This window comes from Siniperca chuatsi, linkage group LG1 (genome assembly GCF_020085105.1).
Source record: "Siniperca chuatsi isolate FFG_IHB_CAS linkage group LG1, ASM2008510v1, whole genome shotgun sequence".
Taxonomy (NCBI): Eukaryota; Metazoa; Chordata; class Actinopteri; order Centrarchiformes; family Sinipercidae; genus Siniperca; species Siniperca chuatsi.
Window position 1 is genome coordinate 9,274,714 of NC_058042.1, and position 17,042 is coordinate 9,291,755.

Sequence of the window (17,042 nt, forward strand, 5' to 3'; positions counted from 1 at the left end):
CCAATCAAAATATTACATGAAATAACACAGAACACACTTGCCGGTAGGACATTTCACAAGCACCATTTTTGATTAAAATTTAGGGAAAACTAAAATGCAACAGTTGTAACAGTTTTAATGCAACAGTTGTAAAATAAAACGTGATGTAAATCGTGAAGTTTACATGTTAATCTGGGTTAATTGATTTTTGTCCACACGGGACAGAAAAAGCATAGAAATAAGTTGACAGATACAGATGTATATTGAAAAAAAGTTGAATGTCCTCTTTCTTTGACTGAGCCAAGATGCACTTCTCACTGAAAAGAGCAAATCAAGGTCTTCTGGCCAAGGAAGAAACACTTAAAAAAACGGTTCTTTAAACAATTATTTTATTACTAAGATTACACTGAACAACTGGAAAAGCAAGATAAGGCAAGACAAGGAAAAAATAAGCTGGGCTGTTGATAGAGCCTGTCAGAGATATTGTTTGTTAGAAAGTGAGATCTTTGACCAATTATTCCTGTTCATACATATTAATGGCACCAGCACATTGTAGCTTGAGATCTCTTGATGAATAACTGAATCAGATTACGATACTATTGTGTTTTGAGTAAAGCCTTAGTATGCATTAGTTTTAGCCTTGGTTTTATGATGGTTATGATAAAGTGACATGCCCACTTATGAGATAGACATTTTTTGATAGCCTGTCAAGGCTCTTTCTGTCAACTGGGTGCTCTTAACACATCATTTGTAAAATACGCACTTCTTTTAACACAAACAAGACAAATTCATATGTCTTCAGAAAAAGAACAGAGGATGGAATAGTTTTTATTGTTTGTTTGTTTTTAACCAATGGTTATCCTCTACTTTGGCATTGTCACTGTACAGCTGTGTGTGTGTGTGTGTAGGGTAGTGTTTTGTTAATGAAAAATATCTTGAAATAACAATCCAATTGTGACTAAATCATGTCTTAATATTTATTACCCAAAATAATACGAGATAAAATGCATTAAGACTTAAAACACTAAGGCGACAACTGACTGATTAATAAAACATATTTATTTGCAAACAATCATGCTCATTTAAAACATCCTTGACATGAAGGCTCCTTCCTGCTATTCACATTATTTGTTTTTCCTGTGTCACCTGCAGCGTGAACAGTTGTGGCGCTACACACTGGTATACAAAAGGTTTTCAGAGTTTGGCTAATGTGAGAGAATGGTGGGTAAAATGCATGATGGCAACAACAATGCCTTGTTGGAAAAAGTGCTGTGGAGAGAAGAAGTGAGTGTGTCATGGTATTGTTAGAAAGCCAGCTTTTAAGGCTTTAAAATACTACTAATATCAAAAGATACCTGAAGGTGCACCTGGACACAGAAACTGGTGTAATTAAAGATGTTAGGCTACTTTTCTGAATGGTGGTGATTCATGAGAATTTTCTTGATTGTTATTCCTTTTTTCGACATTTGGGGTTTTCACTCTCTCACTCTGAGGAATGGTGTGTGAAAATGCTTTGTGCTGTCTGCCTCACTGTGTCAAAGCAACTAGTGGCATTTTCTTCATTAATGCAGGTTTTCACTATGTTACGAATGTTTTTAGTTTGGATTTTGCTGTATTGAGCAGGCTTGGATGGGTTATTTTATTGATAGTATTATATATGATGGAAGAACTGTTTTCATCTTTGTTTTAAACTCAAAAATGTACTATCAGCTAATGTTTTATGACTGAACTGGTTACTTTACTATAAATAAATACATTTATTTTACATCAGACCAGACCTCCTTCCAGCACTTAGCAATTTTAATCATACAACACTAACCATAGTACATCATACATTATGGCTCTTAAAGCTAGAACCAAACAGTTCAAACTAGACTAAAATGTCCATGGTTCTCTTTACCCTTCATATTTTGATTCTGTTTTAGTCTGCTGTTAGTTAAAGTTGACCAAATGTGACTAAAACTCACATGGACATTTCATGTCAGGACTAAAACAAAATCTGAAAATTGCTGCCAAAATGAACAATAGTAAGGTGTGCATGTGCGTGTGTCAGGCTTGCTACACGTTGTCAATGGTGGATCTATGAACTGTGTCATGTAGAACAGCTGGACCAGACTGACCCTCTGTTAATGCCCCTCACCTCATTACTCCATCAATTTCCTTACTCTCACTCTGTTTCTTTCCCTACCTTTGGCTGTCGACGTGAAAAGCTCTTAATAGTTATGCTTATTTTTACTCTCAGTATCCTTGGAGAAAACATTGAACACTGCATAGCAATAGCAGCGTCAAATTAACATCTGTATTCTGTTTCTTTGTCTCAATGCCAGTAAACACCAGAAGAGAGCTAAGAATGAAATTGTGTGTGAAAAGCAACAGAATTGGCATTTTCCTCTTTCTAGTGTTGAAATGTATGTTTGTAATTTATTTCTCCAAAAAGTCAAAATAAATATAGGAATAAAAACAAAACAAAAGGCAGGTTTCAATGATAAGATAGGGTTCAAGTTACACATTAATTCAAAAGAATAAAATGATGGTGCAAAGAAAGTATTATGATATAAGGTGGTCCAATCTAAACGAATGTGTTTTTTTGTTGTTTTAATATATGTATATATATCACTGTCAAAATACACAGGCTCATTCCTTACAAATGAAAAAAACTGGCATTAAGTAAAAACACCAACAACTCTGGATTACTAAAAAAACACACCAGCATGTGCACAAGACAGAGATGTTTATCTTAAATACAAGAGGTACTATCAGAAAATATCAAAACTAAGTTGACCAGTAGGTAAATAGTAGGTTTAAGTCCAACAATATATAAAATATGCAGAGCAGCGACATCCAATGATATGAACAAAAATACACAAACTACTCAGATGTGCACAAAAATCATAAAGCTTGGGTCCACAACCAGGCGTTTATTCAAATGCAGGGAATTAAACCTCTACTTCTGAAGCCCTGCCGTGCCATTAAAAACACCTCTGGGCAGTGTTCGCCATTCCTTAATGCTCTGATCGGCAGGCTCCCGCAAAGCATGATGCATGAACCCATTTAAATTAACAAAGGAATGGGTTCCCTTCTAATCTCACTGCACTTCACAGTGCTGCCGCCGCTTGGATGAGCAATATATCATAGCACATGCACATACACACACAGGCATGCACAAACAAATGCCCTTGAGCACTGCACACCACCTGAGTGTACACTCCGATTAGAAGGAAAGTACCAAATAATTTGCAACCACTGTACTATGGTGTATACATACACGCAGAAAAACAGGATCAATTTGACCCACAGTTTGTGTAAAGTGTTGACTACACAACTAATTTATGTGTTGTGTAGGCTAAATCTGATACAAAATCTCTCTCTGCGCTTTCCCCACATATTTGCATGCACATGCACCTTTTTGCAGGCACAAACACAAACATACACACATTTATGCAAGTATTCATGTCTCCAACTGAGAGGAACACCGCTGTAGCTTTGATGTGGCAGCAGGCAATGGCACAAAAGACAAGCAGGCTGATGAAAGTGGCTAGTCTGCGTGAATTATTCCTCTGGTTGTCAACGCGCTCCACTATGAGACAGAACACACACTAGGAGGGTACAAGGGTACGAGTAAATATACATGTCATTGCCATGAAGCAATTATTAGGCAAAATTAGATCAGTAATTACAGGCTTGAAAATAAAGTAGGAGTTCTTTATTAGTAGAGCCACTTGCTATTCAACAAATAGAGAAGAGAGGCACATTTATGAGGGTGGCCAGCTACAGATGGTAGGAACAGCTACAGAGAACTTCTAGTTCAAGACTAAGACTGAATAAGGTGAGCATGTTTCTCTGCCATACACTAATACCAACTAACATTTAAAGATGCACCGGATAATTTCTAATGTTGTAAGTACACTTGTATACACTTAAAAGGAGGATAGTTAAATTAACTGAAATTAAACATACATGAGGTACCTAATAAGCAGTGACACCACTCTTTGGCCTCAATATAGCTTAAGTCTAAGAATCAAAAATTTCATCATAGGCCTCCAGGCTATGTTCTCCTCAAACCAGATTCTGTGTCTTTATGGGCTGGCCTTGCATATAACCAATTTCTACACAGGAACCCATTAAATATTGGTTTTGTTAAGCCCACAATGTAACTTAATTCCAGCATTTAACTGTTTTAACTTCAACTACTAACTGTGGACAGCTTGTTCTGTGGATTATCCATATAAACTGGGACACTGTTTATAGAATTTTTTTTTGACAAAATTACAACCACCTCCAGTCGAATATGCATGGTTGGATACCACTAGCTAAGAGAAAATATGTTTGTTTTTTTACTTTGGTGAAGACTTTGGTGGACTCTTTCGGTGTCAATCTCTCTGGTGAGCTGTGACTTGCGACCGCTTTTTCTCTTCTCTGTTACATTTTATCTGTGCTGACTTCATGATTTTCAAGGCTACTCTCTGTACCACATAAAAATGATAAAAAACATCCTACTCTTCCTCTGTGTAGCCACTTTTGTATTTGAGATTCAATCAGGTGAAAAACAATCCTTTGTGTACCTGTTATTCTGTCTACCTTCTAATTGTTAAACTTAATGTTCATCTCACTATTAATTTAGTCATTAATCGGAGCCTCATGAGACTCAAATCTTTATTTGAGCCTTTCTCAGCCATGCCTCATGGTGTGTTTGTGTGTGATAGAAAAAGAAAGGAAAAAGAGAGGCAGACTGTCACACTCCACCCCCCACCACACACATACCTCTAGCTACAATAATATTAATGATCCACTCACAGGAGCCTATTACTCATTCAACCATTACAGCAACTTTCAAGTCCCCAGTGGATAAGTCATACACAATATCAAAGCATCACAACTAAAGAAAATAAAAAGTATCTGAATCACATCTACAGTATGTACCAATGGGCAATACTTACTAAATGTCATTGAGTCAGGTATAATTTATCACACCTGCCATGATGTAGAAGTCAGATGTGTCTAGCCCAATTAAAAATACCACAGCATTAAATTAACTACTCCATGGGCTCAGTGCTAGTCCATTTATAAGGGTATTTTTATAAAGAGAAAATAAAAAGGCAACTCATAGGGCTCCATATCGCCTCTAAATTCTACAAGTTGTGCTATAATAAACTTTATTTATAAAGCAAAGTGCTTTACATGGTTGACCAGGAAATACCCAACAATAATATAAGATAAAAACGAGGATAATAATAATAAAACAGAGAGGACATGTTGGAAATAAAGCAGTGTGCTAGTTTTAGTAAAAAGCTTTTAAAAATCGTTTTATTAAAAAGATAAGTTTTGAGAAGTGATTTAAAAGATTCTGCAAGTCTCAGATCTTTAGTCAAGGAGTTCCAAAGCTGTACGGCCCTGACTGCAAAAGCCTGGTCACCTTTAGTCCTGAGCCGGGACTTAGAAACAGCCAGCATAGCCCTGCCTGAGGATCTGAGGCTATGCTCTGGCTCATAGGGGAGCAGCAATTCAGCAATATAACTGGAATCTAAACCATGAAGTGCTTTAAAAGGTAGAATAACAGATTTTCTTAAAAAACAATGTATAGACTCATACAAACATAATCCCTCTCAATCATCACTTATGACCCACTAGAAGTGTGTAGCAGTGTCTATATCAGAATCAGAATCAGAATCAGAAATACTTTATTGATCCCCGTAGGGAAACTCTTTGTTCCAGTAGCTCTTCTTTACGTCAGTGCACACAGGAGAAAACGATAATTTAAACTATAAACAGGTCCGAAATAAATTAAGTAACATGTTGGTATAAGTATAAGATAAACTAAGTGTCGAGTACCAAGTGGGTTTACTGGTAGATGGTGAAGTACAGTATAAATACAATGTCACTAATTATGTAATAAATAATAGTAAAAGCGGAGGTGCATGTACTGTCGAGAGTAATTGAGGTATATCCGTAACAGTAATAAGAAAAACTAACAAGGGAAAACTAATATTGCACTTGAGTAGTAAACAGAATATTGCACAATTATTATTAAGATGTAATGCTCAATGTCCAGTTTAGTGACCTAGGGTCAAACAGACTAATCCTTAGAGGGAGGAGTTAAATAGTTTGATGGCCACAGGCAGGAATGACTTCCTGTGGCGCTCTGTGGTGCTCTTTTGGTGGGATGAGTCTTCCACTGAAGGTGCTCCTTTGTTTAGCCAGCACGTCATGGAGCGGGTGGGAGACACTGTCCAAGATGGCGTGTAGTTTGGCCAGCATCCTCCTCTCTGACACCACCGCCAGAGAGTCCAGCTCCACCCCACAATGTTACTGGCCTTACGGATCAGTTTGTTCAGTCTGTTTGCGTCCGCTACCTTTAACCTGCTGCCCCAGCATGCAACAGCATACAGGATAGCACTGGCCACCACAGACTCATAGAACATCTTCAGCATTGTCCGGCAGATGTTGAAGGACCTCAGCCTCCTCAGAAAATAGAGGCGGCTCTGGCCCTTCCTGTAAACAGCCTGAGTGTTCCTGGTCCAGTCCAGTTTATTATCCAAGTATACTCCCATGTACTTGTAGTCCTCCACAATGTCCACACTGACCCCTGGATGGAAACCGGGTCGCTGGTGCCTTGGTCCTCCGTGAGATCCACAATCAGCTCCTTTGACTTTGTTGCATTGAGCTGCAGATGGTTCTGCTCACACCATGAAACAAAGTTACCCACCACAGCCCTGTACTCCGTCTCATCACCACCGCTGACACATCCCACCACAGCAGAGTCATCAGAAAACTTCTGAAGGTGGCAGGACTCTGTGTGGTAGCTGAAGTCTGTGGTGTAGATGGTGAAGAGGAAGGGAGAGAGGACAGTCCCCTGAGGGGCCCCAGTGTTGCTGACCACGCTGTCTGACACACAGTGCTGCAGCCGCACATGCTGTGGTCTGCCAGTCAGGTAGTCCACAATCCAGGACACAAGGGGCGTCCACCTGCATCGCTGCCAGCTTCTCTCCCAGCAGGGCAGGCCGGATGGTGTTAAAAGCACTGGAGAAGTCAAAAACATGATCCTCACCGTGCTTGCCGGCCTGTCCAGGTGGGTGTGGATGCGGTTAAGCAGGTAGATGATGGCGTCCTCAACTCCCAGTCGGGGCTGGTAGGCGAACTGAAGGGGATCCAGGAGGGGTCTGACCATGGGCCGCAGCTGTTCCAGCACTAGTCTCTCCAGGGTCTTCATTATGTGGGAGGTCAGTGCCACCGGTCTGTAGTCCTTGGAGCCACTGGGACGTGGCGTCTTCGGCACAGGAACGAGGCAAGATGTCTTCCACAGAATGGGGACCCTTTGAAGACTCAGGCTCAGGTTAAAGACGTGTTGAAGGACTCCACAAAGCTGGGGGGCACAGGCTTTTAGCACCCCGGGGCTAACGCCATCGGGGCCTGCAGCCTTGTTCGAGTGGAGCCTCATCAGCTGTCCTCTCACCTGGTCAGCAGTCAGGCACACAGCAGAAGTTACAGGTGGGGAGGGGGAGTCGTCGGTCTGGAGAGGGCCGTTAGCCTGATGGGGAGGGGGGAGCAGAGTACTCAGAGGAGCTTGAGGGCCGACAGCAGCTGAGTTAGAGGGGGATGAGCAGGAGCCGGTGTGTCGAATCTGTTAAAGAACAGATTCAGTTCGTTGGCCCTGTCCAAGCTGCCTTCAACTCCTCTGCTGCCAGTCGGTCTGAAGCCAGTGATGGTCTTCATGCCGCTCCAGACCTCCCTCATGTTGTTCTGCTGGAGTTTCCGCTCCAGCTTCCTCCTGTACTTCTCTTTGGCCTCCCTGATTTTCACCTTCAGGTCGGCCTGGATTGCCCTCACCTCCTCCCTATTACCATCAGTAAAGGCCCTCCTCTTGGCATTTAGAATGTCCTTGATGTCTTTTGTTACCCACGGTTTGTTATTTGGGTAACAATGGACCGTCTTGGTTGGGACATTGCAGTCCACACAGAAGTTAATGTAGCCAGTGATGCACTCAGTGAGCCCGTCAATGTCCTCTCCATGAGGCTCACAGAGTGCATCCCAGTTTGTCACTTCGAAACATTCCTGCAGTGTCTCATAGGCCTCCCCTGACCATCTCCTCACTGTCCTTGTGGTCACAGGCTGCCTTTTAACCAGAGGCACATAGCAGGGTTTAAGATGAACCAGGTTGTGGTCTGACCTACCCAGAGGGGGCAGGGGGGAAGAGCTGTATGCGTCCTTAACGTTGGCATACAGCAGGTCCAGTGTCCTCTCCTCTCTAGTAGGACAGCTCACATACTGGGTGAAATTAGTCAGTGTTGTTGAAACACTGACATGGTTGAAGTCACCCGAGATTAAAATGAGTGCACTCGGGTGTTGAGTCTGTAGATGTGCTATGGCGGTGTGAGTGGCGTTGCACGCCGATGCCGGGTTAGCAGAGGGGGATGTAAACAGCCACAACAATGGCATGTGAAAATTCACGTGGCAGATAATATGGCCGAGTCCCACAGCTAACAGTTCAATGTCCGGGGTACAGATACTCTGCTTGATAGTGACGTGACCAGGGTTACACCATCTGTTGTTGACCAGAACAGCAAGCCCGCCGCCTTTCCGCTTACCGCTCCGGTGTGATCCCTGTCGGCCCGAACAGTCTGAAAGCCGTCGATGGAAACGTTATGATCCGGGATATCCTGGTGTAGCCATGTCTCTGAGAAGCACATCAAGCTACACTCACGGAACTCCGTCTGACTCGGGCTAACGCCGTTAGCTCGTCCATTTTATTCGCCAGCGATCTCACGTTGCCCATTACGAGAGAAGGCAGACACGGCTTAAATCTCTTATTCTTAAGTCTCTTTTGTCTGCACCCCTCTCTCTTCCTCGCCGCCGTTCCACCTCTGCATCCTCGGTGTGTCCTCCTCCAGATCTCAGTGGGGACATCGGTTGTCCTGGGCGCCATGCTGCCCGGCTTCAGCGCGATCAGCTGTTCCTGGTGTAAACAATGCGGCCAAACAGCTGATCTGCAGCGGTGCCCCGACCGAGTAGCAGAAGAAGAAATTCCACGGCGAAAAAAAGTACAAAAACACTTTCTACCCTCATTTTCGCAAAGAGCGTAGTTTAAATTACACTTACACACAAGTTACAAAAGTTTGGAAGAAAAAAGTAAAGTTAAAAGTTGGAAAAAGTAAGACGACGAGACGGAGCTACAGCAACAGGCAGCATGCGGGCTGGCGCATGCGCACTAACCGCTCTGCAGAGACCCTGTCCACTGCCTGTATTTTCTTAGTTTCTTATTAGTTAGCTGGGGGCTAAACACCACTGCCCAAAGGCTGATGTCCAGAAATGTCCCCGAACACACCAAATAACAACGCACAGGCTGTGAGGTCGGGACTTTATAAAAAAGTAGTGACATCGCTGTCTCTGACTCTCCTCTGCTGTGTCTGTGTGCAGGGCTGTGTGTCTGTTTGACCGAGGGCGGGACTGAGCTACACTGACACACAGTGCAGAGAGGCCAAAGAGCGAACAGGAAGAAGCCTGGCTTTGGCTGCATTCAAATGTGTCTCCTTCCCGCATGGTTGTGCGGAGGTGTGGGTGATTTCATTTGTGCTTTAAATCGTAACCGCTGTGTAGCCGCTCCCTCTCTCTAGCTCTCTCGCCCGTTGAGAAGGGAAGGAGGGGCCAACTTTGCAAACAGCAACCGAGAAATCCTAGTTATTCTGCCCTTACAGGTAATCAGTAAAATCCTAAAATCAATTCTATAACTTACTGGCAACCAGTGAAGAGAGGCTAAAATGGGGCTGATATGATCGTGTCTTCTAGTATTTGTTAAAAGTCGAGTCGCTGCGTTTTGTACTAGCTGAAGGTGAGAGATAGTTTTTTGGCTTAACTCTGAATACAATGAATTACAATAATCTAACCAAGATGATATAAAAGCAGGTATGACATTCTGGAGATCAGGTTGAGAGGGAAAAAACCTGATTTTTGAGATGCTGCTCAGTTGATAAAAACATGATTGAACAACTTCTGTAACTTGTTTTTTCCAAATGAAAGGTCACTGCCAAATATTACACCCAGGTTTCTGGCTGCAGGTTTGACATTTGTACACAGGGAGCCAAGATGTTTTTGTACAATTGGGATAGACTTTGGAGGACCAAAAAGAATGATTTCAGATTTGTTTTTACTTAACTAGAGAAAGTTATGAGACATCCAGAACTATTCCTGACAATATAATAACTAAGGAAAATTGCCAGCTTCACTGTTTTTTAATGGGACATAAATTTGTACATCATCAGCATAACAATGGTAGTGAACTGCACGGTGCCTGGTTTAATTTTATCAAAGAAATTTACTTTAAGTAAACAACTTTCTCTAAAATAATTCTCTAAAATATTTGTAAAATCACAGTCTACTAGGTACTGAACTAGCAACGAACACTAAGGGCGGGTTCACACCAGCCTTGTTTAGTCTGGTTGAACCGGACCAAACAACCGCTGTCTGGTCCGTCTTAAAAGGGGTGGTCTCGGACCGCTGTCAAGTGAACTCTGGAGCAGTTAATTTCTGGTGTTACACCACTGTAGGTGTCATTTCATTGGTTAAAAAAACATTTTCTCTTCTTGTTTTGGTAACTGGTGAACTAGTTGCGCATTTGCTACCAAAATGTCAACTGGCAGGGGACAAACTGGACTCACAACGAAGTGAGATGCCTCCTTAATATTTGGGCTGAATAGACCATTCTCAATTACTAGAGAAGGTGCATAAGAACACTGAGGTATTCAAAAAATTCTGTGAAATGAAGGAGAATGGATTCCAGCAAACTGTTGAGCAGTGTCGTGTGAAAGTTAAAAAACTGCATCAACAATACATAAAAGTATGCAACTTTTTTCAGAAAAGTGGTAGCTCTTCAGATGTTAAGGACAAATTTGTGTGGTATGACGACCCTGATCGAATTAATTTAAGACCCATGGTGAGCCCGGTAGATGTTGTTGAGTCGTACGAGGAGGGGGGGGCAAGAAACCTGTAGCAGCATGTATCAGTTCATTGTTGTCTGCCGTGGATAGCCACAGTTCCTCGGCTGATGCAGAGGACTCATAAAAATGGTAAGTTCAAGTTAAACTGTTATTTTGGCTGTGCAGGCCTTGTTATATTATCTTTCCCTTTTGTCTTGAAGATCAGCTGATTGATCCAACCAACAAAATCAAAACGGTAGAAGGCTTTGCAGCTTATTGTGCAGGCTATAGCCTATGTACAGTGGTGGAAGAAGACATTTCCACCACATGGCTTTTGTTTAAAATATCTGGACCGTTTGAGTTTTGCCAGACCAGTTGAATTGAAATAATGTATCATCCTCGCATTGGTTTGGTTCAGGAAGCGGACCTTTATGTGTGAACCCGCCCTAAGATAGAGCACTTCTCTGGGTATTCTATTGCACAGTGAAGTGTATATACTTCCACACTCTAGTGCGGTGCTCACCCTTTACATTCTCTCTGAGCAACTTCATCTTTCCAAAGAGTGCTTATCCTCTTGTCTCTTCCTCCAAAGCACTGCATTAGCTGGGACAGTATGCTTGCCAGGGACAACAGAAAATGTTCACTTGCCTTAAGGGGAGGAACAGGAAAAGGCACAGGAAAAATAGTTTGAGTGATGCCTCTGTCTAGCTGACTAATGAACAGTTCAGCCTGGGTCAATCCATTACAACCAAAAGCATTTAATTATTAATTATGGCCGATCTATAGGCAGTTAAGGACAAGTGACATTGTATGTTTAATGTGTGATATGGCTGGTGATGGGGTTTGGGGGTCTGGTTTAGGCTAGAGAGGTGTCGTGGCATTTTTGCTATTAGTGTATGTCAGCAAAGAAGTCAGGCAAAAAAAGAGAGGAGTGAAAGGTTTTGATTGCTGCTTTTGATGAAAATGTAGGCATTGTGAGCTTACATATTCATGTGCACAGACACAATAAAATAGTGTGTCCTTAAATCAAAAATCAAAAACTCTTTAGGTTAGGCTCAGGTTGGGTAGCACTATGCGCTAGCCTGGTTTCTAAACTGATAAACTGTGTGTGTTAGGAAAAAGAAGGGACACAAGAGCATTTCAGTATCAGATGTTATTTTATTATTATTTCTTCCTATTTATTTTTATAATGAGAACTTTGTGTGTCTGTTGCTGTTTTGTTTGTTCATCTTTGTTTTTATTTTTGTATGGTCTGACAGTTGCTTTTATATATGTATATGTTTACATGTTGTATGTATATTGTGAAAAAAAAAAGGTGTTGCTTATTGGATGGCTAAGCATTCACTGTGGTCTTCAGTGCTCATGTGTCATTATCTTTATTGTCTGTTTAGTTTTGTGTTTTTGTTAGTTTCTGTGTTATGCCTTTTTATATAGAAAAGAAACACCCAGTGCAGCCATGAGAATAGTTGTGGTTAAACAAATTTTTGTCTGCTTTGGTTCTGTAGTATACAGAAGTCAGAGCTGTGTTGCTGTGTGTGTGTGTCACTCATGACAAGTCCAACCTCTACAGTAATGTGCGTGTGCATATGTGTATTGCCTTAGGCAGTTGCATAGGGTGAAGGGTTGAGTGAGTGGGGAGCAAAGCCGCCTGAGTGGTTTGCTTCATTAGGAAACAAAATATAAGCTTTCCGGGCCATTAGGACTGACTTTAGATGCAAAAGCACATAAGACGACGACTCACCTCATCAACGATGCATTGCAGTAACTGGAGAGGCTGGAAGAGGAGAGACACAGGGAGATGAAAAAAATAAAACATGTTAGCCTACATGGAATTTCTTGGCAATAAGGAAAATCAATAGTGTGATACAAAAAGTATCTTAGATTAATCAAATGCAGCGAGCTCAGACTAAGCCATCCTTCAGCTCCTGAATGTCTTTATCATCCCATAATGGCACCTAATGTAATACCATCAATTTAAGCATGATGTAATATTTCATTGCAAAAATGCAATTTGAGTGTTTTTTCAAATGAGAGAGAAAACCAAGAGTAACAGACTATAGTGTGGGAGACCTCTATTTTCTTTCCTCCTATTCTAATGCAATAAAACTTACCATTAAAGATCCTTGGTTTTTCTGAATCTGCAGGGCAAGACAGAGAAGGGGCGAGGCAATATGTAATTAGCGTGTCATAATCAAGATGATGCACTTGGACACATTATGATCACCAGGAGAAAATTATTGCTTTCCTGTTGGCAATTTGTGAGTATGTGTTAACACCATTTACATAATGAAAACACACAAATGTTAATGGCCTTGTTCTCATTTGTGGAGAATGGGGGTAAAAGATCCACTAATGCTAATTTTCAGAGTAGTACTTTATTCCTGCCCTCCAGGTTATCTAGATGTGCTGGGATGTAGAATAACTGTTACAAACAGTATGAGCAAGCTTTGTAATGAGCATGCTCAATGTGTCAATTTCACAAGTGCAACACTGACAATAAACAGGCCAGGACATGGTAAGCTACGTACATACATGATGACAATAGGGTAACAGTTATCATTTTATGGACTGAAAGTTATTTGAGAGCGAATCTTTGAAGGTACCGAAAAAGATAACCCCAACTAACTAGTGTCGGGCTTGGAAATCAGGGGAAACAAAATATAGAAAAAAACATCTAAGGTATTCAATACTTATTTAACTTACTAAGTGTACTAAGGGTCACAATCAAAACATATGAAATGACTGAGTGCTTAAAAAATATGAGCTACAATAGGAACTTTTGGATGTAGACACTGCCTCTGAGATAATGTCTTAAAATGTATGACACTGAAGCGAAAATACAGAAAGCATTTAGGCTTCCTATTTAAAACCCCTAGGACTGAATTCTTCAGGACAATCTGTTTTAATTTCTAAAAAACCAAATGTATAATTTCATCATATAGACAGAGATATAAGGCCTGAAACCCAGGCTCAGCTAAATCTCTAATAATGTTTGGTAAATAAATTGTTCATTTCTTCAGGTCTTTTGACAGTGCATTAGCGCACTTATTGATTCACTCAATTAAATACAGGTTTTCACACTCTGCAAATACCAAGAGATTCCTAAACCGCCTCTACATCCAGTTTTGCCTGATTCAGACACATTAAAGGCAACTATGGAAAACTAATTTGTTCAGAAATAATTACTAGGACAAAATTGCGTGCTGCTCCAGGGGTTGAAATTGGATAGTGGGAGACTAACTTATTCAAGCATAATTGAGCGCTTATTCTTCTTGTACTAGGTAGCTTGACCACATATCAAAAAGAGAGGTTTTATAATCCCTCCCCATCTTTCCCTCTTAACGGAGTCTCTCATCACTATTAGCTGATTATCTGGTAGACATATCATTATCTGCATGTTTGTCCTGAGGGTAAACATTGTTTAATATGACACGTATACTTAAAACTTTCCATGCATTTCTTAAAGTTTTCTTCTGATAAATGATTTAAGGAGAACAAACAAATTGATGTTTGACAAGGGTGTTGTGTTGTGCTGCAGAAGGTGGGAAGGGACCCCCGTCCTTCACTGTCTGTATGGAGTCTCTATAGGACTGTGAGATTGTATATAACTGTGTGTATATCACTAAATGACTGTAGTTGTGTACAACATCAGCGTCTTGTTCCTCTGAGCTAGAGAGCCCTGTTACAAGCCACTCAAGTGGCTTTGTGATGATTTGTGAGCCACACCAAGCTTTTTTCGTTATTTAAAAATATCTCAGTGTGAAAATAAGAAGTCATAAAATATTTTTTTTTAGAGGTCAAATGATTTCTGTTCCTTTCAAGAGCAACTCAATAAACACTTCTAAAAGATCAGATGGATGTTTCCGTCCTTAAGGATTTCAAAGATATTTTTTAAAGAGTAACAATTCAGAAAACTCTTTTTTGATCAAAACCGTCAATTTCAACAAAGGCTGACAAGCACGTTTTGGTTATGGGCAAGGGCAGTCCCACACTGGCATCATGGAGAGATCACTATAACAATAGAGGAAATGGTGAGAGGTCCTTTTCTCTGTTCTTTTCTTTATTGTTAGTTCAACAACAACTAAGACACTCTGTTAAAAATCATCCAACGACTGTAGCTCTTCTCTGATCTCGTTCAAACTGATCACCTTTCATCCATAGTCAAAAGCTTCAATACTGCTCAACTTAGATTCACTAAGTGGTAAATTTAGATTTGCATTACGTGTTTGATTAGTGATAAAGTAAGCTCTATCAAAACATTACATCTTCAAATCATTCATCATCCACATAGGGAAGCCAAATACAAGGTTATGCAGATATTGTGCATTATTCAAAAATGTGTGGGTGATAATTAGCATGGTTATAAATACTGACAGATGTAGTGCAGCTTTACATAAGATTGAGAAGGAAGGGTCAGTATTTTTTCACATCAATTGTAAAGTAATCTAAAGCCTAAAAGGGAAGCCTTATACACTGAAATTAAATTTTAACTAATTTCTTAAAGGAGGACATGTGACCAAGCAAAGCTTAAGAGTTTGGCTTTCAGGGTGCTGAAAAATTACAGCAAACATTGTTTACAACACACATACACAGTACATAGTACTACAAAACCATTTCTTTTCCATTTCATTTGAGAGGAAAAAACAAAGTAACAAAGGGAAAGTGTCTATGCTGTTTGATGAATGCAGTGGTGTGTAATGGAAGCTCCTGAAACACACACACAAAAACTGACATGATATTTCATCCAGAAATTCATTCAAATTTGAGAAAATATGACAAAAATCAAGAGAAACAAAAACAACTATAGAGCAAACAAAAAGACAACAAATCAATCAGAAGCTATAGTGCTGGCGGCTGTATACACATCACATCAGGTCTGGTGTCTTCAAAGACTTTCAGAGCGAGCCGTGCAAAAACTCCATTAACTCCTGACAAAGGACGCAAATGAATCCCGACATGTGGTGAAGTGGAATTAAAGAGACTATCTCTAACCATGACAAACATGAGGTGATGATTCCACTGTGCGTGCATACACACACACACACACACACACACACACAAGAATGAATGAGAGATAATGCATCAACTGAACATCCACAAATAAAAGCAATTGGCAAGCACACACACTTCCTCAGAATGTAAAGGGTGAACAAAAGACCCCTAACAATGCTAAAATTGGCTTTTCAAAAGTGCAAATCATGAACGCCTCAAAGCCAAATTCAACTTTAACAACTCATCCTGTATCTTCCACTAAACTCAGATGCCACTGATTCTCTTTCATCTTCTCCAACTTCTCCCTCAGTCTGTACTAAAATGTTCTCTCTGAAGTGTAGCAGGGGTTTTTGCACAGACAGCTGTGCCAGCGTCTGCAAAAATGACAGCTTAGGCCCGAGGACTTTGGCTGGCTGCGCCTGACGAGCTGGATCCGAGCGCTCTCGCCACACCGCTCTGCTACAGCCTGCAGGTGAACTGTCTGCAGTACCATATGGAGTTAGGGGAAAATTAACACTGAGATGAGGAAAGCTGCGTGACAGTGGAGAGCCTAAACTATAAACTGAGAGGTGTTTCTAATATTTTGTCTACCCACTCAGTGAGGGTAGACAAAATACCATAAACTACCATTAATTTGCGAAAATACACTAACAATTAACATGATAATGGAAGCATTAAATGAAGGAAGGAATCAGAGATGCTCTAGGCTGTAGTCATACACACACTCCACACATGTAGACACACAGATTGATCATTGTGTGACATTTACATCACTATACAATTTAAGTGATGTATAAACACACCTTTCCTCCCGTGCACAAACGTTTGCATGTGCTTTTCATTATGTCTTAAGAATTAATGATCAACACAGAAAATAAGTGAATAGCTACATCACGACTATAATCTCTCACAGACGGCTGTTCACTGTGGAAGTACGCAACTAGGTGCTGAATTAATTCTTGTAAAAACACATTTGGGTTTCTCTCAGCACATAACAGATAACATTAATAGGATAACATCTCCAAAGAGAGGTAATGCATTAACATTAACACAAATCTCAGTTCATTTTAATGCTGAGATTTCTGAGAAGTCTCACATGACATCCAACTCAAACGTTTAGTAAATTGGTTCCCTCTTTTTCAGGAAGGATCATTGCCATACTGA

At 40.7% G+C, this 17,042-nt stretch overlaps 1 protein-coding gene across 7 annotated transcripts in view; it reads right to left on the reverse strand.

The window, feature by feature from the left end:
• map2k5 (mitogen-activated protein kinase kinase 5) overlaps positions 1 to 17,042 on the reverse strand; it is a 67,040-nt gene that overhangs the window by 21,314 nt on the left and 28,684 nt on the right. The window contains exons 18-20 of one of the 7 annotated variants that reach the window (XM_044221900.1): positions 12,998 to 13,024; positions 12,628 to 12,660; positions 9,250 to 11,534 (exon numbers count right to left, since the gene is read on the reverse strand). In XM_044221900.1, coding sequence (XP_044077835.1) covers positions 11,406 to 11,534; positions 12,628 to 12,660; positions 12,998 to 13,024 — 189 coding nt within the window. In that variant the 3' untranslated portion in view covers positions 9,250 to 11,405. The other 6 variants (XM_044220225.1, XM_044165948.1, XM_044221067.1 and 3 more) reach the window with 6 other exon arrangements.